Source organism: Drosophila subpulchrella, chromosome 3L (assembly GCF_014743375.2).
Source record: "Drosophila subpulchrella strain 33 F10 #4 breed RU33 chromosome 3L, RU_Dsub_v1.1 Primary Assembly, whole genome shotgun sequence".
In the NCBI taxonomy this organism is placed as follows: domain Eukaryota; kingdom Metazoa; phylum Arthropoda; class Insecta; order Diptera; family Drosophilidae; genus Drosophila; species Drosophila subpulchrella.
In genome coordinates, this window is record NC_050612.1 from 6,020,633 (window position 1) to 6,043,255 (window position 22,623).

The 22,623-nt window shown below is 39.7% G+C and overlaps 1 protein-coding gene across 1 annotated transcript; it reads left to right on the forward strand.

Moving 5' to 3' along the window:
• The first annotated feature begins 603 nt into the window (after window positions 1–603).
• On the forward strand, window positions 604–21,316 carry LOC119552838 (dual specificity protein phosphatase Mpk3). The gene is made up of 5 exons (XM_037862699.1): window positions 604–1,703; window positions 18,830–18,947; window positions 19,282–19,489; window positions 19,551–19,686; window positions 20,190–21,316. The coding sequence occupies exons 1-5, from the start codon at window positions 1,301–1,303 to the stop codon at window positions 20,681–20,683; spliced, it is 1,359 nt and encodes a 452-aa protein (XP_037718627.1). The 5' UTR covers window positions 604–1,300; the 3' UTR covers window positions 20,684–21,316.
• Window positions 21,317–22,623: the final 1,307 nt, after the last annotated feature.

Here is a 22,623-nt window from a genome sequence, read left to right on the forward strand (position 1 = left end):
AAAATAACAATTAGATAATCAAAAATAAGATAATCAAAAATTATAAGAAAGAAATATTATATTATAATTTTACTTTAAAACACATTCGCATATTTATTATATTTTCAATTTAATGGTATGAAATAGAGTTAATGCTTTTAGAAATAATTGAGCGCCTCCCTTTCTTCACCCGCTCTCCAAGGGAATCAAATTTTCCAGTGGGTCTTCAGTGCACTGGCTCTTGTTCACCTTTTTGGAGAGTCGGAGAGAGCATTGTGCTCTCCTCTCTGCTTCTCTTTCGTGTACCTGTGTGCGGGTGCGTTCTACCTATGAATGTGTATGTGTACTTGTTTCGGAATTATAATGTCCACCTCTATATTTTTGAAAAGATATAAACAAATACATAATCGATGTATCTTTAAAACGCGACTTCTACAATCTACTTTTAACAATAAACGAAGTTACTGTTTTGGTGGGGCTCCCTTCGCTCTTCGAATTCCGACGTAGAATTGGAGAGCCGGAGAGGCCGAGAGAGCTCGGGAGAGCAAGTGCAAGTGTGTTTGGAGAGCACCGAGGCTATTTAAGCAACCCGCAAAGCGGGTTTTTTGTTATTGCAAAAGTTCACCCGCGCCGCGCTGTTTGTGAGTTTATGAGTACCATTCAGCCATTCAGGAAAAAACATCAACAAAGTATGGATATTTGATAGGCACAAAGTAGTAACCCAACGAAAACCTATTTGTTTGGGCCGATATTCAGCGATTTTCGGAAGTTTTAATTACTCGGCGACAGGTTTCTCTCTCCGTTCACCGCACGTTTTTTTCATTCGCTTCGGAACGGCTGTTGTTGTTTTAGTGAAGCACACCTACAAAAAATACAAAACCACTCACACACACGCGAAACATACACACGGTTGTGATTTGGCGCGCTCTCTGTGTGCGTGTGTACATACAACAAAAAGCAAAAAAGAAACGAATTTCGGAGTGCAAAGAAACAGAAAACGGCAAGCGAGAAAATCGGAAAGCCAAAAAACCAAAACAGTGCAAGTTACAGTTTCCACAAACCGAGGAAAAACAAGAAAATTCCACTTTGATTCCGAAGATTTTAGCCTGCGAGCGTGTGTGTGTGCAACAGCAACAAATACCAATACCAGCGCAGGGCAAGGAAAGAAGAAGAGAAGCAGCGCAAAGCAGAAGAAGAAAGATGATGTAAACTTTGTTGTAACCAAAAAATAAAAGTAACGAATAAAGCGCAGCGAAGAGGAAAACGGGAAAAGTTGTGCTTCGAATCTCCAATCCTCGCGTGGTTTTGAGAATTCTTCAAAATGCCAGAAACGGAGCTGGAGAGTTGCAACAAGGAGTGGCTGCAGTCGCAGCTGAGGTCCCTGGACTCCAAGGAGCTGATTCTGCTGGACTGCCGGGGCTCCCACGAGTACAGTGAGTCGCACATCCGCGGGGCCGTCAACCTCTGCATCCCCAGCATCGTCCTGCGGCGCCTGGCCCTCGGGAAGATCGACCTGGCCTCCACGATCAAGTCGCCCGAGCTGAAGGAGCGCATCCAGACGGGCTACAAGCTCTGCTGGTTCGTCCTGTACAACGGCGAGGGCGTGGGCGGGCAGAACCAGGAGATCACTGGACCCGGAACCTTCACCGTCGCCATGGACTCCATCATCACCATCCTGCACCGCCGCCTCAAGCAGGACGGCTGCCGAGTGGTTACCCTAGGAGGTGAGTCATCCAAAATATTTGGGGATACCTCAAATAGTTTTAAAGAAAAAATGGGAGTCATGGGAGCCAAAAACGTACCTTACATTTGATCACAGCTACCACAGTTCAATACAAATTTTCTAACGATTTTTCTAAAAAACGTAACTCAGTGAAAGGCGACTACATTCTCATTTGGAACATAAAAGCCTTTAATAAACTTATATCTTTAAATATATTATTTAATAGTTTTTTTTTTAACAAAATCAGATTAGTTTTCATATTTTTGAAATAGTGCTAAATTTTGATTGATTCAAACCTCTCCACAGTTATTACCCAAATTTACAGTTTCTCAGATAAGAACTTTCAAAAATAGAAACATTTTTTTGATTTTAATATTGGCCACTAACGTACAAATTTTGATCTTGATCTTGCTGATTTTGTTTTCTATATAAGAACATACATGCCATAAAATACTATTATTGTTTATAAGAATCCAGTCTAGGGATCGAAGAAATCTAGTCTTCTAACTTTTAGTTGGAAATTTTCATTTGTTTAAAAGGTACATACCTGAGACGTAAAAAGAATTCAATATTGATCAATATAATCATTGTTATGGTATTAGATTCTTAAAATACCTGACACTTCCCAACACGACCCATAAATCAGTAGCGAACATTCCTATCCTAGGCCTAAAAAAATATAATAATTTATTTATACTTTCCCAATTTTGTTTGCGGCATTTTTAGTCCGAAACCCAGAAGAAACCAAAACAAAACAAAGCCGAAAGAATATAATTAATGCAGGCAAGCACTGCCTGGCCATAAATAAACATCTGCGTGGATTTATTTGTTTTTAATTTTTCCTTTTTTTTTGCGGAACAGTAGTCTGGGGGCGGGGCGAAAATGAGAAATGCTAAAAAGAGCACTGAATAATGTAATCCGTAGTGCTGATAACGCTAGCGCCAGATTAGATTTAAATATAGTCTGGCTGATCTTGTTTTGTATTCGTATTATAGACTTGTACCAGGAATAGATTTCACCTTCTTAAACTTGTTTTCGGTTGACACGATTTTGATTGATGGAAAATATAATGCGCAAGAAGTCACTGTTGTTTGAGTCTTTAAATACAAATATTTTAATGGATCACTTAAGTGAAATACATTTCACTAAGTGATATATCTCTTTTTAAATCATTGGTTTAAAAACCCTAACCATTTAATACATAACGTTAAGTGTCCATAAACCTTCATGTATATAAATGCAAGCCAAATTTATCGCACTGAATGGGTTTATTGTTTGCCTTTATCGCAATTACAGGCAATCAATATTAAAACTTGCACAAAATATCAAGCCGACCATATCGGGGGATATATTTCAATATACCCTGCATTCCTTTCCAATTATGCATTTTATTTACAAACACAATGCCCCTCCTTGATTGCCCCATATCAATTAAAAGGCGATTTAAATATAAATGTGTTTTAAAAATCATTTGGTATTTTACAAACACGTTCGGAGATTAAGGAAGTCATAAATAAACATCAGTTCTGTCGAAGCTTTTGAGGTCTTCCCACTATTGTTGGCTTCGCATTTTTGTTGTGTTCCCATAGATTTGTGTCATTCAGAAAAATGTCACAATTGCTTTTTAGAGACTCGCGGCTCGACTCCCATGACTCAAAGCCACACAAATTGTCATATATGTTGCTATACATATGCTTATTTATGTGCATATGTGCTTGGCTATATAACCGTGCATATAGTCGAAGTATATACATAATTATCTGACTTGTCTGACTATGGCTTCGTTTTTATTTTTATCACTTCAATTTCCGCTCGCTTACAAGTCAACCAGAATTGTGATTGTATGGATACTATATACAGATATTTTTTGCTTCCTTACCCCCTGAAAAAGCTCTACGCACGTTCCTCTTTTCCATTCAAAGGTTTTTTGTGTGTCTTTCTGCTAATATCGCAAATTGACAATAGAGCGCCAACAAATGGACCGGCTTTCCAACCTCATCCCCCCTCTTTTTTTAACTTTTCTTTGTTTACTGATTTCAATTCGAAAGAAAAATAGAACTTGAAAGGCCAAAAATTAGCATAACATAAGGTGCCTTCTCAACTATGACGTCCAGCGATAGAAAGAGATGGCACCAATAAAAAAGAGAGAGAGATAGCTGCTCCAGAGCATCCTGTGATATCTACCTGTGCTTAGGTAATTAAGAGAATTGGTCCCGGAAAAATTTTACGACCGGCAATACCAGGGAAACACCCAAGAAAAAAGGAACCTCTTGACATTTGCCCGAAAAACAAAACGGAATGGGAATGAAAATGAAAATGGTACTAGGAGGCGAAGGTGGAGAGGTAACAGCGTGAAAATCCAGTGTCACCTTTTAAAGGATTCCATTGTTTTTCCGGGCTGCTGAAGTGCCGGCTTTGTTCAAGCGTTTTCCTTAATGATCTCGAAATGGTAAATGAATTCTCCGACCTCAGGGAAATATTTTGAATGGAAACATTTATGAGCAACCGACTTTTATTGCATTTCCCGAAACATACTCAATAAAACCAATTTCTCAATTTAGGCAATATGCGAAAACGATTTTTGTAAGGCTTTTAACGATTTTCTTTAATGATCTGGAAATAGTAAGTGAGTCATGAGGAGTCTTTTCTGCAGAACCAAATTCAAATTCAATTTCACAATTTGGCCACAATCCGTAAGTGGTTTTCACATTTCAGTGAAAATTGTTGGGCTAACTTATCTTATCACGCGGACTGGGGTTGGGTTTATATGGCATGCAAATGCACAAAAAGCAGCTGGGTATAGAGGAAATTGTGGCACATAAATTCTGTATCGGTATGCCAGTATTTGTTTGTGTTTGGGGGGATATCTATAGTTATTTGGATATGGTGGCGATTAGAAATGGGGCAGGAAGTTTGGGTTGGCAAGCAAACGGAACTGGGGCAGGTTTGCAAAAAAGGGGAAGGAAGTTCATTGCGGAAGACAGGAAGAGGATGTAAATAATGATGATACATTCGAGAAATATTCAACTTCCCAACTGCTTTTAATAACAGAATTTAAAAAATTTTTAGAATGGCTGGATCTTTAAAATGGATCCTAAAATCTTTCAAAATCCTTGAGTTTCAACTTTTGATTTTGTAATTTATTTACTCGGTTTCCTCCTTAAGAATCCTTGGAGATAACACCTTGTTCCGTGCCCACTAGAGCTCTTGATGGGCCATCGACTAATGGCCACTCTGTCTAATCCCTTTTTGTGTTCCGGCCAACAGAAAATCTCCAGCTAACAGCTGACAACCCGCCAACCAGCCGTCGGTAATCAGCTTAAGCTGCTCGAGCAAAGTTGACCAAGAAGTTCTTACCAATCCTTGGTACAACAAAGTTTCCCCCTCTTTGCCGCTAATTAACCTTGAAATTCAATCAAGTCCGGGCAATTATGCGGTCTTTGTCAGCCCTTTTTTGTAGATTCAGGTTCAGGACCACGATGAAAACTTTATTAAGTCCCCGGGCGTCATGGAAATGCATAATGCATCGCGGGCAGATACGGATTCAGCTTCAACTGGCGATGTAAAATTCATTTTAATTAAATGCCACTTTGTATGCATTTCTCGGAATTAAAACAATTAAGACGGGGCCAACTGGGGCACCAACTATATAGGATAGAATGCGAAATGTACACGCTTGTACAGTTAAGGTCAAAAGACTAGTGTTACTTTGATGAAAATTTGGATATGTTTATTGCAAAAAAATGTCATATAGAGCTTACATTCAGCTGTAACTCTTTAAAATTAAGATCAACTGGGTAGAACATTTGTTTATAGTTTGGATGAACTATTATTTTGACCGCAGATGCGCTTGGACGCGTATGTGGACTCATTGCCTTCAACTGCAGCTTATGTATCGTAAACTAAGCATTTCCGTTGACGGAATTTAATTCAATTAGGTCTAGCAGAGTTCCGAACCACCGCGGCGATCGCGGGTTCTCTTCGGGAGAAGAGTCAATGAACGATGCACCTCTCTCCGGAGACTGTAGACTGTAGACTGGAGACTGGGAAATCGGGAGATCGCGCGATGAGAGGAACTCGAACTCGTCTGCTTTATTTTCTGTCTTCTGCCTTATTTCGTATGTTTTTATGGCCAGGCGGATACAAAGCTCCGCTCTGTTGGCAGCCGACCCTTTTATAGAGATTGAACTCGAGCTGCTGCGCATGCGCCATAAAAAACCACTTCGCGTCGGGCCGCCTGCATTTCCACTGGCTTTTCCCAACTGGCTTTTCTCCGACTCTCCGATTCGGAGAGTTGTTTGCCTCATTTGCTGTTTTTAACGAATTCGTTGTTGCCGCTTTTTGTTTGGTTTATTAGTTTTTGGCCTGCGACGGGTCGGCTTTGAAATTGTTTTTGGGCCCCGGCGATTTTCTCAAATGTTTTTCACTGCATTTTCTCCTCACCAATTCAAATATTCACAAAGTACAGGGAAACTACCGAATCAAACACCCAATGTCACCAACTAAAATACAATTGTTTATTAAAGTTATCTATTTATTAGGAATAATGATTCTTTAAGCTTGGAAATTGGGATCATGGTTCTGAAAAAATATTATAGATAGCAGTTACCTAACACTAATATTTAAAAGCTAAATAGCGTTTCTGGCTCCAAAACTGCTTACTTTGGACATCAGAAAAGTGATACTTATTGAGGTTTGACTGTGAAAAGTAAAGTAACACGTGGCACAATCCCAAGGCCAACCGAATGGACCGTCTCTCATTACGATTTCATGATAACTCATCACAAAGGCTGTGGCTCCCAGCAGCCCCCTCCCCCCTGAGTTTTCTCACCCCCCTGGCACCTCCTCCCCCTCTTTTTCTTCTCCATTGAGGCAACTCTGCCAACTGGTCTGCCTTCACCGAAAAAAACTCAGCCACAACAACCAGCTAAAAAAAAGACGGTAAAATAACTGAGAGGCTGAGACAGTTGGCTCGGTTGCCCACCTACGTGCCAAAAAGCCGTTGGGCCAAATTTGTCTGCGGATACAGTGGGCTAGAATGGGTCAGGGAGATCATAAGCCAGCCAAAAGCACTGCACTGTGAGATCTAAAAAAAGTAATTAGGCTTCTCATTATATGTGTATTTGGACCTGCTATAAACAAGTGTTTTAACATAATCTCTTAATCTATACTGAATGTTTCACATCAAAGTATTACGGTTAATCCCGCAAATGCCTAAATACTTATGTATTCTATGATAGACAAGCCATTCAAGAAAGAATAACTAATCACCCAAAAATCTAGTGGATTGAGCCCCAAAATCTACAGTTGGACATCCATAACGAGAACTTCCCTACAATTTAGGCCAATAATAAATTTAAACCGTTTATAATCAATTATCAGACCAATGAACCTGTAATTAAATAACCCCCGAATAATACCCACTTGTCCCACTGTGCTCATCGAACGTACTTTGTGGTCTTGTTGTTTTTTGCGGTTTTTGTTGTTTTTGTCGCATGCCCACATGCAAAGTGAGCCGAAAGACAGTCGGACATCTTTCCAATTGGAGTTGGCGTCAGCATCTTATAAAGTAATCACAGTTCGCGGCAGTGCGACAGAGAGGGAGCTAGTGGGGGCCCCCTCCCAAGAGGAAGGGAGACAGCGACAGCATTTGACAAACAGGGCGTTGGACACCCAGTGAGTGGGAAAGGGAGAGAGGACAAGGCGGTCGGTCGATCTCTTTTGACTCCCAGCCTACGGCCAAAGATTTTAAATGTTGTTTTTGCAGCTAGTCGTAGATTTGGGTCAAAGTTTGTGTGGGCTGTAATTGTAATTAAGCAGGCGTTGAAAATGGATAACTTAACTAGCGGCTAACGGCGAGACCCACATCGAAGAACGCCTCTCCAGAGGCTGTGCAAATATTTGTAGTCCAACTACAGTGAAGCTTTTGTGAATTGCTGTACTTGTTGATAATAAGTAATCATTAATATAGTTATTTTAGCCCGTATGTTCCCTTAAGTTCTTCACTTAGTTTGTTAATCAATTTAAAAATCATAGGAACTTCTCAAATATAAAATAAAATCTTGAAAGGATTGATATTTTACCAAATTGAAAATAATGTAATTCATTACCCTTGTACAAACATTAAATTAAGATGTTCTTCAAAACTGAAAACACTGAAAAATCCTGCAAAAGTTGGAAATATGATTTTTAAGTTGCAGTTCGAGTTACAGAAGTACGACTGTACTTGCAACATTCCAACGTTGACAGTCGCGGGAAGAACAACAGTAACAACAAAGTACAGGCAATAACAAAGACTTCCGGTCAAATTTGTGCGGGCGTGTTGTCTCTCTCCCCCACTCTGCCCTCTCCTTTCTCCGCCCACTCTCTTTTCGCGGCCTGCATACCTCAACGTTCAACGGAAGTTTCCAGGGCGCATATAACATAAACACTCACACGAGCACACATGGCAGGGGAATCGGAGAATCAACGGCGCATTGCAAATGGAAGAATGTGAAAGAAGAAGAGGGCGGAGACGCGCTTCCCTTCATTCAATTCTTTTTTTCTTAGCGGGGGACGACGCGTAAATTGTTATATTCTCGGAATTAGCAAACGGCAACAAAAAAATTACAACAACTCCAGTCTGTCGCGCAGAAAGGAAAGCTAAAAAAAGGGGAAGAGGGCATCGAAATGAAATGGAGCTAAAAGTTGTAGTCGATGCGCTTGCATGCATAAATCTACAGTAATAGCAACCACATCAGCAACGCAGAGAAATGAGGAAGCAGAGAAGAACCAGAAAAAGAAGCAGCAGCATGAACGCATTTCATCAAAGTGCAAATTAGCCACAGATTCCAAAAGGAGAAGAGAACGAGCCACAAACGGCAGCTGAAGAATCGGAAAAGGGTGGAGAAGAACCAACAAGAAGAATGGGAAGAAGCTGCAGAAGAAGCCAAGTGAGAAAGAGAGGGACGATATGTGTAGAAGGGGCATCTTGACTTTTTTATTCACAAGTTCAAATACATGTTAAATAAAAAACTTCAGAAATTACACTTTTAAAAACAGATACTGAAAATATTATTTTAAATTTATATTTGGTAGGGATAAATTCAGATAGAGCATTGCTTGTTCGGTACACTTCCTTTCGTTTTACAGTCATCTCTCACTCTCATGTGTATGTGGAAGCTTTTTCTTTCACTCACTCCCACTCCTGTCAAATGCAGCAGAATTCCTGTCCCTCGACAATTGTGTCCTTATTGGTCCTTTTCTTCATGCAATAAACTTCTTCAAATGAAAAAGGGCTCTAAAGGCAGGGAAGAAGCTTCCGTTTCGAGGTCATTTTCCATTTGAGAGATTGAAAAGCAGAACAAAGAAGAGATGTCCCATGCAATTCACAAGGGTTTCTTAAATTTAAATTTGCAACAAAAGATTTTGATTTAAAGAGTTAAACTTAAATTGCAAACATAAAACTTAGAGAACGTAACCAACACATTCTCATTTCTAAAGAGTTATCTGTTTGAACCAGCTTCTCCCTTAAGCGACCTTCACTGTGCTTATTCATTTGGTGCATATGCAATATTTATAAAATCCCTGGGACCTCCCCCGACATTCTGTTTTCATTTCTTATATGTATGCCTTTTTGCGCTTTGGCGCTTTCAGCATTTCAATTCCAAATGAAATTCAACGCACGATGTCTGTAGTAGGATAAGTGCTACCGTGCAAATGCTGCTGTCGTCATGGCTGTCTTTTGTTATTTGTCCGCCCAGCGGGTCGCTTGTGCCTTGGACATCCCAGCGGGTTTAAGGGGGCTGGGGACCCAGTCTTGGACCAAAGTGCGTTTTACTTTTTTATTATTATGCAAGCTGTCTTTCAGGGAGAAAATCAATATTGGAAAAATACCGTCTAACTTTGTTGGGTTGACTTTTCAACAGTTTTAAATGTCCTAAGCGATTTGGCAATACTATAGCTATTTTTTCAGAAATGTAGCATTTCTTCTGTTTGAATGGTTCTGTCTTATATTTAAGTTAAGGATACTTTAAATAAATTGGAATAGGAATTTTTTTTAAAAGTATGTCATACTTCAAATAATTCTAGGAAAGTCTAAACTTTTACTGTTTTTAATAGCCAGCCATAAATTTTTTAACAAATGCATATTGAGATAGTATGTTCTAATCAAGAGTAGAATAAGTAATAATAAAAGGACAACAAAAGTCATAGTTTTACTGCGTTGTGAAATATTTAAAACTTCCAGCACGTCCTTCGTCCAGCCAGAGAACTTTCCTCTGCTCTATGTTTTATATAAATGTGTATCTATGCCACAACTTGTTGCACTCCCCAGGCAGGGCGGAATAATAAAGTGTATCCCCCTGCAATTACGGAAAGCAGCGGAAGAAGAAGAGGCGGCTGCAGCAACCGGAAGCTGCACATTAAACTTGACCCATTTGCAAGGCTTCGCTCCAAAAACCCGACCCAACACAAGCCCACTCGCAGGACACACTCTCATTCACAGAGGGCTGGCCCACTTCAATTATCCCGAATTGGTTCGGTTTTCCAATGCGATATATGTACATAGGTTTCCCCACGCAACGTTGCCGAATTTCGCCACCACTGCCAACATTGTCAGTTGCCATTTTCAAGCAAATACAGCGCAATATAATTAATTAATAATGCGGCATCCACAGAAGTTAGAAGCCAAAGAAGGATCTGTGCGTACACTCAGAAAATATGTTTAACTTGGGTTTAAAAATAAATCAATAAAAAGAAACCAATAAGATTCCAACATTTTTTACTCACTTATACGTATTCAGCGAACTTTTAAATTAACTAACTAATTTAGTGCTTAGCCTTTTGAATTTGTCAAAAATAACCCTAATTTAAATTTTAAACTCCTCCTGATAACCATATTTTCCGAGTGTGGACTCAGACCCAAAATGGGTCCTGGGGCAAAGTATTGCTGGCAAGCTGCGGCCTCCTGCTATTTATAGCTCCCAGCTCCCCAAGGGATGAAGCGGTCCTTTGTGGGGTTGGAAAATTTTCGGGGCGTGCCTAGACCAAAATTAGGTTTTTGCTTATTTACATTTTGATTGATTGGCTTACGCAATTTGACATTTCGCCAGCGACCCGAGCACGGATGCCAAAGGTAATCCTCGGCACCCACAACAAACCCTTCCTCACCCCGCGCCCATTAGAGGGTCATTAGAGATGGATGTCCCCCAGAACTAAACGTTAAATTTGTGTGTCTGGGCAGGAAATATGTAAGCGGGAATATATGTGTATCTGGGGAGTACTTGAAGACGAGTCGAGTTCTTGGGCAAACAGTTTAGCAGCCCGGCGAGTTTAATTGCTGAATAACTCATCAAACAAATAGAAGAGCTTAAATAATTAACAGAGGCGGGACAAATGAGTGCTAATAGGATAAAAAGGTATTGTAGATTGTGTAGAACATAAATTGTTGTTTTTTTTCTATTCAATCTCTAATTGAATCTCTACTACACTCTGCTCTATTACTTGATAAAATTTTAAAACTCTTTCGTTTTGGACGATTCCCCAAGCGAAGTTCCTCTAATGTTCCATTGGCTTTTGTCACTAATCATGGTTACCCCCCGGATTCCCCTTCCTATGTCTCATTTGCAACTTTTAGCCATTAGTTCGTACTGCGATGTAGAACGGACGCCTAAGTAGCTTATTTAACTATCCACTCAGTCAGCGAGTCCGTATTGAACGAGTGACTAACTGATTAAGTGAGCAACTGATGCGGTGACTAAGCTCAGTCTCTCATGTCGACCGCATTCTATACTCCTGTTGCTTGCAATGCGGAAGTGGCAACAATGGCTGCGAAAAGCTAAAGGAAAATATTCTGTCGCACATTTGCTGGAACCACTGAAAAAAATAATACAAATAACACAACTAGATTTATTTCAAGTAGCATTAGAGATTTTGTTCATAACCTATACTTAATCAAGTAATATTTCAAGAAAGTAGTGATATTACCTGTAAAAGATACAGAAAATCGATGTATAGATACAATATATAGATTATAATAGACGAATATCCAATATTTTTTCTTTCCGTGCTGAAACCTATCTCACTCTTCGTAGTATCCCCTCTTCAATTGCAGCAAATTGAGTAGAGGAAAAAAAACGTAAAACTTAATTGAATGCATGAATGAATGAAATGGAATGAAAATGGACTTTAACTACTTATGGGGGTCTGGCTCATTTTCCATGCAAATATGTTGTCGTGGGTTGTTGAGCAAATAGTTGCGTGCAAAGTTGCCACTTAGTTTAGCTCGCCTTCTCTTCGGGTTTCGTTATTCCGGCTGGGTTCATTCATAAAAGCAATTTCGGCTGGGAAGGCGGCTTATGTAAAGGAAAACTCTTTCAATTTCCCACCCACACAAGCCCGAGCTCGAAGTACATACAAATATCTCTGTATCAGGTGCAGCAGCATAAAGAGCTGTGTGGCGAAGTTCGGGTCCAGGCTAGGCATACATATATATTTTCGGTTGATTTTTTAAGGGGTCTGCCTTCGCTTTTTTATATATTTTTCTCCATACAATAATATTTTCTTGTGGGCGAAGCATTTATTTAGAATTTTGTGTTGTTTGTTGCAGTTGTTACGTTCATTTTTGGTTTACTGGCCGTGGGCGAGGGATTTTCAAAGGCAGGTCTGCCGGTGTGGGCGACTCCCACAGCAACAACAACCGAAACACAACAACCTCGGTAGCAAAAAACAGCGGCAGCAGCTTGAGCTCTGGATTTTATATTTCTGTAGTATTTTTTAAAGCCCGTTCGGCAGTTACGTCAAGTGCCCGGGCCAGTTGAATGGCCAGGTACAGTGAAACAAGCATATATGTGACTGAATGTTATTGTACAACTGATGGAGACCTTAACAAGTCGATGCTAACTTTATGGTACACCAGAATTGTCATAGAAAAGCAACTATTGTTACATGAGTTCCAGGCTATTGAGTATCTATTTGTCGTCAATAAGATTAATAATATCCGAAGTATTCTATTGAAATGAATTGGTTGAAAAATACTACCACAAATCCAAATCCTAGACTCTTAAATATAGAAATGAAACTGTAATCTGTAGAGTTTATATTATTTATTCTTAAATCTAAACTTTATTTTCAATACTGCCTCTGGTATACAACCGGTATTAAAACTTAAATGTGTGTGTACACCATAAAGAATGCATAAAATTTTCTTAGTTATAAAGCAGAAAATTTTTTTTAGTATCTAATTAGAAGTAGATATCACCTAAACACCAAGAATTTGTAATTATGTATTCAAAGCTTAGCCAAAGCTAGTATGGTAATCTATCGATCACAACCCAGTGTCAAACTCTTTGATTGATTATCTTGGAACTTTCACCGAATCAATAATTCGAAAGTGCCCTTAAATATTCACCGCCCTGTGCTGGCCGTGTGATATTTGCTAAATGCCAGGTAACTTTGAGGGGTTCTCATATGCAAGCCCCGCCGTAATTTCCGCTTTTTGCCTCCGGCGAACTGGCCAAGGGCAATCCAAGTGCAGCGAAGTGAGCGTGAACGTCTGACATTTGCAAGTCGCTTTCCGTGTCTCTCTCGTTCCTCGCATCTATCAATCATTTTGTAATCAATCAACTTCCGTTCCTTAACACGAGTACAAGTAGTTAAAATGTCAACGCTTTCAGACAAGAAAAAAAGGCGCACGAGCGGCAGTTGATTAAGAAATTATTCTCATCGGCGGCAAAATGCAATGATTGGAAAACCAACAATTCCTTCTTCGAAATGAACGCAGGCGGAAGTGGCAGACATTAATATTTCCCTCAAGATTTCTCTTTCTCGGATTTATTCCACATTTTCCTCTGCACTTTGTTTATGCCAAGCTGGAAAAATGTGCCGTCATGAATAAGAGCACAGAAGCACGAAGAAAAAATATTATATTTTTAAATTCTTAAAAAAGTTTAAAATTTGGTATGGTGATAACAAAACTCGCTTAGTTTTGGGGTGATATTGTTCATATTTTCATATCATAATTTAAAATAAGGAATTTAAAATTTATAAAATAACATTAAACTACTGAGTTCTGATTATAAAGCATTATACTAGAACTAGAGATAAAGAATATAAAGCGGTTCTGTCATTTCCCTCAGTGAAAGACATAGAAAACTCAAACTTTTTTGGGGGAAGAAGAATAATGTAAACAAAATTGGAGCCACGTTGGGTGGGGGAAAAACACACGCACCCGCCCACATCGATGGGAGATACTAAATGCTCTATATGCATATGGCTAATGGATATGGGACCCAAATGGGACTCGCATTATGGTTGCCGTTGTGTTTTACGGCTCCTCCTCGTTCCTCACTCCTCATTCCTCACTGCCCATTCCAGTTGAAATCGAAAAGCGACGACTGCGGACTACTGACTCATTGACAAATAGCATTGAACTGCAGGCGTTGTCTCGTGGTCTGGTTTTTCATTCATGCCAGCACTCCCCATTCTGCCACCCAGAGCTCGCCAGTGCCCACATGCGTGAGTACATACAGCGCTGTACATATAGGCACCATATATTTATAGTACCGAGTATCTGACTATCTGGCATTGTGCAACGGCCGGCTGAATGCATTTGCCAGACCAGAGAGCACCAGATTCGATTCCATTCGACCTGGGTGCGAGTAAACAACGTTTACCCACCGCAGCACACATTGCGTATGCGTAATATCGATTTCCTCAACTCCAAAACTCCCCCAGCTCGCCATCCCTACGACAAACAATTCGAAAACTCTAACAGAAAAGAGCTACGGTGCACGGAATGCGGCTGAAGAATTTATGGGCCGAGAGTGATTAAAAAGGCATTGTGGGGCTCGGGAGTGGGGCGGGATAATGGGTAAAAATGTAAAGTCAAATAGCTTTCGAATTCCAGGCCCGGGAAACATATGGACGTTTAAAGCTCTAAAAAATGTGCTGTGTTTGAAATATTTTCAACATTGTTATTATTGAGAAATAAAGCGGGCTCATCGGGATTACGACATCTAGGCCTTGTTGATAGGAAATATATGAAAAATTTTAAGTTATTCGAAAAAGAAATTGCATTTTTCAGAATCTTGGTTAATTGAATTTTTAAAGTTTTTTTTTTTAAAAATGGATTGCAATTTCAATCAAGTTTTTTGTACAACATTTGAAACTACCAATTTTATATATTTTAAAAGTATTTTCTATCTTTGGGATACTTTGCAAAACAACATACATTTCTGAACCCGACATTTTCATAAATTTTTGTGCAAAGCTTAAAATATTTTAATATTAGTTTACCAAAGTCAAATGTTAATATAAACATAAATAAGGGTATTTACATACAAGGTTTGGAATCTCTAAAATCAGTTTAATTTTAATATTTTCGCTGATTATAATACTAATTTCTAACATTTCAATATGAGATATTTAAGTTTTAACATTTGCGTTGAAACGCATACATATGTTTCCTTTGAGTTTCTCCCAAAATCTAAAATACATTTCTAAATTTCCGCGGAAAACTTTCGAAACCGGCGTAAACAAAACCATATAAATAGATATGGGAATAGAAATGCTCGCTCTGCGCCGTGATCCGCTGCATGCATGTGTTCGACTTCCGGCTTGGGGCTCTGCGGGATCCATCAATGGGCCAAACCGATTCGCTGGGGATTCGGGGCACGGACTCGGTTTTGGGGTCTGGTTGCGTATCGGGCTCTGCATCCACTGTTCCACTCAAGGGATCTGCGTCATCTGAAACCGCAAATGAATTAAACAAGGCACACACTCGAAAAACGCCCACAGAATGGCAAACCATACAAGGGCTCCCCCTCGAAAACACTTCTCTAACTGTTTTCATGCGGCAAAATAGAAAAAAGCGTAGAAATCGCGCCTACGTCATATCCGTTGGGAGCAAAAAAAAGGGGCGAACAAGGGAGCTCGGGGACCGGGGGTTCTGAAGTGGTACCTGTGAATGAATAGCGCTGCGGTTGTGGGTGTGCGCTCGTATCTGAGTGCTCGTTGTATCTGCGGCACTGTTGAGAAACCCAGCGAAGTGAGCTAAAAGTTATTTAACTCACGTTTTGTCTTTTTTTGCGGCTCTTGTTATTTTTTGTATTTACACACGCAGATAAACAAAACCAGCCAGAGAGCCCGATAAGCAGGAAAAATAAAAGTAGTATAAAAAGGTTATACATACAATAATTAAAAACAAACAAATAAAAAGTAATAATGAATGAGCGGAACAAATCTTTCCATATGACTCTCATACAACTACAAAAAATAATTTAAGATAACATACACAAGACTAAAAAATAAATAGAATTTTAAAATGAAATATCAAAGTATTTAGTAGGTATACAAAAAGAACACACAAACAAATTTAAATCTATAAAATAAAATAAAAGAGCCGCTATAAAAAAATTAATTGATAAATGTATCTCCCCAAAACAATGAATTGGCATAACAAATCGTTCAAAAATCTCTTTAAATGTTTTTCTGATTGTGCGGATGAGTCGATTTAATAGGAAAAAAGTATAATGAAAATATTAATACCCAAAAAACAATGAATGAGCGGAACAAATCGTTTAAACCCCCAAACTTTGTCTCCCTTTTATATGGATACAAAATTATAAATAATAGCAACAAATTTAGAACACTGTGGGGGCGAGTTTGATGAGTTGATTTAAGTGGGTTGCTGGCTTAGTGGTTCGCTGGATGCTTTCATTCCAATTCCAGGTGTGCTGATGTTGCCAAAATCCGGTTTTCTAACAAATATGAGATATACTCAAAAGCACTTTTTTGTTTGCTCGCATTTAGTTTACGCTTTGTTCAGCTCAGCAATTTGTTGACGCGCTTTTTCAAGTTTACATTTCCAACGTTTTGAAGGTCGTTTCCACTGCTATTCACGTTTGTTTTTGTGGCTTTGTTTTTTCTTTGTTTTGTGTGAACTCATCAATGAAACAATCTAAACACAAAAGCACTCACAAGTGTGACACAGAACGTGACAAAAAAATATAAAAAACTATAAAGATACAGATACTGTCACACACTCGCATTGTGTCTGTGTGTGACTATAAGCCATATGAGGGTAAAACAAGTGGAAAACGAGGGGAAACGATTGCCCGTTTATTATAGGGAAAGTTACCTGTAGCGGTAAGTTAATTTGGGGTTCTGGATGGGATTGTAGGGGGAGGTTACGGTTTCTATGTGGAAGTTACTGAAAGTAGGTTGAGTAATTTAAGGTATAATTAGAAACACATTTATTTCGGAGAGTAAAACTAGTAATGATTATAATCAACATGGAAATTACTTAAAACGAGTCTATTATAATAAAGACGCAATATATTGAAATTTCAAAAATATAGGAATATAATACAGGGTTGCCCATATTCGACGGACCCATCTGACGACGCCATAACTTTTGACAGAGATGCCAGATCGCTTAATGACACACCGCGTTTGAAGCGTCAGTCCAAGCAGATTTTTACCATGGAACAATACACGCCACGCGAGCGCTCTGAAATAGTTGAAATTTACATTCAACAGAACAAGTCAATTGTGAAAACTCAACGTGCTTTTAAAAAATTAAAAAATGTGAAAAGTGCGCCTTCTAAGAACACCATTAAGCGTTTATACGAAAAATTTACGACTGGTGAGGCTCTTTCTAATCCGAAGAGGCCAAATAAAAGTCGACCAAGGCGATCGGACGAGAATATCGCTGCCGTACGAGCCAGTGTTGAGATGTCCCCAAGAACATCCCAAAAACGCCGTTCTCAGCAGTTGGGCATGGCCACCGCGTTCGCCCGATTTGACGCCGCCTGACTTCTTCTTGTGTGGATATTTGAAGTCAAAGGTTTACGTTAACAAGCCAAGGACCCTAGAAGAGCTCAAGGACAACATTCGTGAAGAAATAGCCGCTATTCCGGCCGAAATGTTGGCGAAAACGATGGAAAATGCTGCAAAAAGGGCACAATACGCCATCAACGCCAGAGGCGGCCATTTAAAAAATATCATATTCAAAAATTGATGTAAACAAATCTACTTGGAACAAATTAAATGATTAAGAATGCCAACCGCCAAATTTTTATTTTTTTCTTTGATTTAAAAAAAAAAGACATGGGTCCGTCGAATATGGGCAACCCTGTATATACGTATAGATTGCACTCATTCTTATCATTGATAGATGACGAAATATTGCCTGTCTCACCATCTATACTGATTGACCATACGTAGAATATTTCTGTGAAGCTCTCCGAAACAACTAAGACAACCTTAAAATAGCAGTGACGAATGCCCCTTTCGATGAAAAGCTTATCCCAGCACCCCCTGCAACGTGTCTTCCATCTACTCCTCCCGATCAATTCTATGGAACTCACAGTTAGTCCAACTTACTTTGAGCAGGAAATAGCTATCAAATGCAGTTTGCTATGTCACTTTGCGGATTGATATCCATGGCCATGGCCGCCTCGCAATCGGTGCAAAAATAGCTTCCCCCCTTGGTTTTTTTCTGCCTTTCAACCAGGCTATATCGCTGGTTATTTTTAAAATTCTGCGGAAAGTGCAGATTGAGCCGGCGGAGTGCGTATACCACCCGTTGGCCCGCGAAAAGGTTGATAGTAGCTGAACTCTTTGCTGCGCCTTCCGTTTCATTCAATTTGCTGTTTTTCGCATTTAATATGCGCCAAGTAGAAAATTGTAAGCTTCCGTTTTGCGTTATGCTGATGAGCAGTTGCCGTTTGCCTTTTTCGATGACAGTTCCCATACCAATCTCAAGCTTATAAATACAGAAACAGCATTTCCGTTGATACGGGCAGTCGCACTTCCGTTTCCAATTGGAAAAGTAGAAAAGTAGAAGATCTCCATTACTCCCCCAGCCCCTTTAGCTGACTTTTCCTTCTTTCCCTTTTTATGAATGATTCGCTTGCAAGAATTTCACGCATACTTGGGTTAGGTTGGGTTAATAGCAGCAACATGTCGTGTAGGTGTTGCCTTACCAAAGACGAAAGACCGAAAAGCTACACTTGGCCAAGCACAACGAACGTCAAATTCCAGAGGCCTCAAATGACACGCTGGCCAAAAGAGGCTACAGTGGTTTTTTAGCGCTCAGTTCAAAAAGCATTCTAAAGTTTCTCCTCTTGTTTTTCTATCTTGCAGATGGCTTCTCCAGTTTTCGCCAAGCATTTCCGGAATGGTGCGAGGATGACAACCAGGCGCACAACAAAGAAATGGAATCTAGTCGCAATGTACAGACCGATCAGCTAATGGGTCTTAGGTAAGTGTTACATCTTCATATTGAAGTAGAGATTGTATAAAAGAAAAAGTTGAATGAAGATAAAATGGTGGCTCCCCCGAACTATCGGTCGGGAATTCATGATACACCCCCAATAATCTTAATTTTACTTTAAAGTTTAATGAACTTGATTGGGGGTGTCCCAGAAATATCAATAAATGCAGTTGAAAGAGCTTTCTGGTACATCCCCCTGAGATAAATATTCTTACCACATATTATAATTACGAAGAAATCTATAAAATGTAGTGCCCTACTCCCACCCTTTATAATGAGTTCCTGGAAAACCTTAAGCTAACCTTTGTGCATTTCTATTTAGATCCCTACGCATTTCCACAACGCATTCCGACTCAGCGTGCAGCAGTTCGGCAGAATCGTCGGATTGCGAGAGCACCGGGCACTATCACCACCACCACCATCATCATAATTACAACGAGGCGCCTGTGGAGATAATTCCGGGATTATTGTTCCTGGGAAATGCCTCCCACAGCTGCGACTCGAATGCATTGCAAAAGTACAATATTAAGGTGAGTCATGGTAACTTTATCCAGTTAAACAATTTGCTTATACATTTAATTTAATTTCCAGTATGTGCTGAATGTGACACCAGATTTGCCAAATGAGTTTGAGAAGTCGGGCATCATCAAGTATCTGCAAATCCCGATCACCGATCATTATTCACAAGATTTGGCCATGCATTTTCCAGATGCCATACAGTTTATAGGTAAGGCTTTCGAAATAATTGCTAACTGCTAAATTATTAGTCCATCTGACTTCAAAGCAGCTTATTCTTAAAACTTTAATTGCACTCGTCTTAATGATTAATATTAAACATAAATATCTTTTTTAAATCTATGTTAAAAATACTTATTCATAAATCTATTTCAATGATTTTCTTTTCTTATTATTTAAACATGGATTTAATAGCAAGATCATTAAAGAGATGACAGCAAACTTTGTTTTATTTTTTATTTAATGATTAAAGTTCGTAAATTACAATTATTAATGATACCTCATAGACTAACAATGCTGAAAATGTATGCATACGTAAATACATATATCGAAATCCAATGTTATTCCTTAATACTTTTTGATACTAATTATTTTATTTTTTAAAAAACGAAATATAAACTTAAAAAATAAAAGAGGCTTGTGCTTAAAGGCCTATGATATCATCCTGCTCTGCCTATCCCAAGCTAATGCTCTGTTTTCTCCCGAAATCCACAGAGGAAGCGCGGTCCGCCAACTCGGCAGTGCTGGTCCACTGCCTGGCCGGGGTCTCGCGCTCGGTGACCGTGACGCTCGCCTACTTGATGCACACCCGTGGCCTGAGTCTCAACGACGCCTTCATGATGGTGCGCGACCGGAAGCCGGATGTGTCGCCCAACTTCCACTTCATGCAGCAGCTGCAGTCCTTCGAGAGCCAACTGCGCCTGAGTCCCGGGGACGAGCAGGCGATGGACACCAATGTGGGTCTGGTCCTGGCCCCTGCGTCAGCGACCTCCACCTCTGTGTCCAATGCCCTGGCGTCGAATCCCAGTGTGGTGGCCTCGCGCTGCGGACGCGGCTCCAAGTTCTCGTGCAACTGCATTGCGCCGGACTGCAAGTGCATGCAAACCGGTGGCTTTATGGCCGCCCACCTGGCCAAGGCCACCGGCGTCTCGCCAGACTCCGGCATCGAGTTCGACCGCTGGACCCCGTCTGACACGGGACTCAAATGAGAACAGCTGGGCGGTAAGAGTTTCGTGCTGCCGCCAAGTCAGGAGATCCTGGCAGCGGCCGTCGCCACATCGCCGCCGCCCATTTGCCTGGCGGTGAATCCGGACAACATGTCCCCGGCCAGCACCACCAGTTCGTCCACATCGACCACGACCACGGCGGAGGCGGTCTCCGTGGTGGAGGTGGTGCAGCACCGCGACCAGGAGATGGCCGAGGAGGACATTGAGACCGGGGAAGAAGACGATGAGGAGGCGGCCTAAATGCCGAAGGCTTTCCCAACTTGGTTCTCACACAAAACACCCGTACGAACACATACATATGAGCCGCTTATTAAATAGGGGTACGAATTCAAACTTTAGAAAACGTACAAAGTCTTGAGGAATACCCAACGTACACATATTAATTAATACCACGTAAATAAATTAATGTTTAGTACATTTTTAAGGTCGAATGCAAACAAAATCCAATGTTATCCACACGCAAACCAACTACAACTATACAAAAAGAAAGAAAAAGTAAAATATATAAAATATATTTATATATACGCAGTGTACATGTTTGTATTTAACTTCTAAGCCAAGTCAAGAGAATAAATATATGAAAGCCGAAACAAGAATAAACAACCTAACTTTAAACTGTTTTCTAGGCATACAGTTTTATTTTTAGTTTTAAATTTTTACTAAAACTCGAAATCGTTTATAATTGTAAAGTTTGTTAGATGCGGAGCGAATGCCGCGAAAAGACGGCCCTAATATAAATAAACATACCACTTAATTACCGAATGCCAAGTCATATGAGTGTAAAGCGAACTAAATCCCGAATATCGAAGAATTTTTAAAATTGAAAACAAAACAAAAACACTTAAACAAAGAAAATAAAATACAACCATTTGCACAACACAAGTAACCACACAAAAACCTTTTGCCAAAAGCGAAACATTTTTATGGTTTTTAAAGGGTGGTCTAAACAGTGTCGGCGCAGACCATACAAGCTAAAAGATTTTAGAAAGGTTTGAAAAATTGTCCAGAATGTAGGAAAAGCCGATTGTTTGTATAAAATTACATTCTACAAGTGAAGTGTTAAAGTTGGAGAACAGCAAGATGGAAATAAACGAGAAGATTAATTTGTTATGTAATGGATACGAATAAAGTTGTATGTCAGCTGTTTTCCAGTCAGGCAATGTTGGTACAAAATTTTATCAGGTGAAGTTTCAAGAAACAAAATAAAAACCAAACTAAATCTGAAGAAAGGTTTACATGTAAAACAAAACAAAAAGAAACCAGAAGTAAAAAATCCCAGAAACTTTTTTGGAAAAATAAGGCTGTGCGCAATATAAAAACAATATATTTAAATGTAGAGAAAAGCAGAGATTTAATACACAATTTGATATAAAATGGCTGATAAGCCAGAATGGAGTGGTTAGTTGGATTTATATAATGAAGAACAAGTATCTTTGGCCCAAGGCTAGGATTTGTTCTAGCCAAAGCTCGACTGATTCGATTTGATAGAGATGGGAGAGAAGGCGATGTGGTAAGTGAAGTGGTCAGAATATTCTAAATTTTAAAGCTCAGGAACTAAGTCCAACCCCTTCGACGGGTTGCAAGAGTGCGACATAGATATGCTTTGGGAAATATAGCACCCAACTCGAGTTGGCCTCACCAGACATGCGAGTGCCGAGTCCATAGTACTCCGCATCCGATAACATTCCATATTAACTATGTCCACATTAAACAGTTTTTATTGTAAAATAACCTGAAGTTCCAAAGCGGAACTAGTTTTGGTTAGAAAAACGGCTTTATTTAAGCAAACGAATGAGTTTTTAATAGGCAGCTAATTACGGATAGAAGTTCCTGTCAAAAAGGAAGCTTTGCGTGGAAAACCCTACGATTTTGAACGAGCTTTCCCAGCTAAGCGCCAAAAACTGGGTTAAATAACTTAAGCA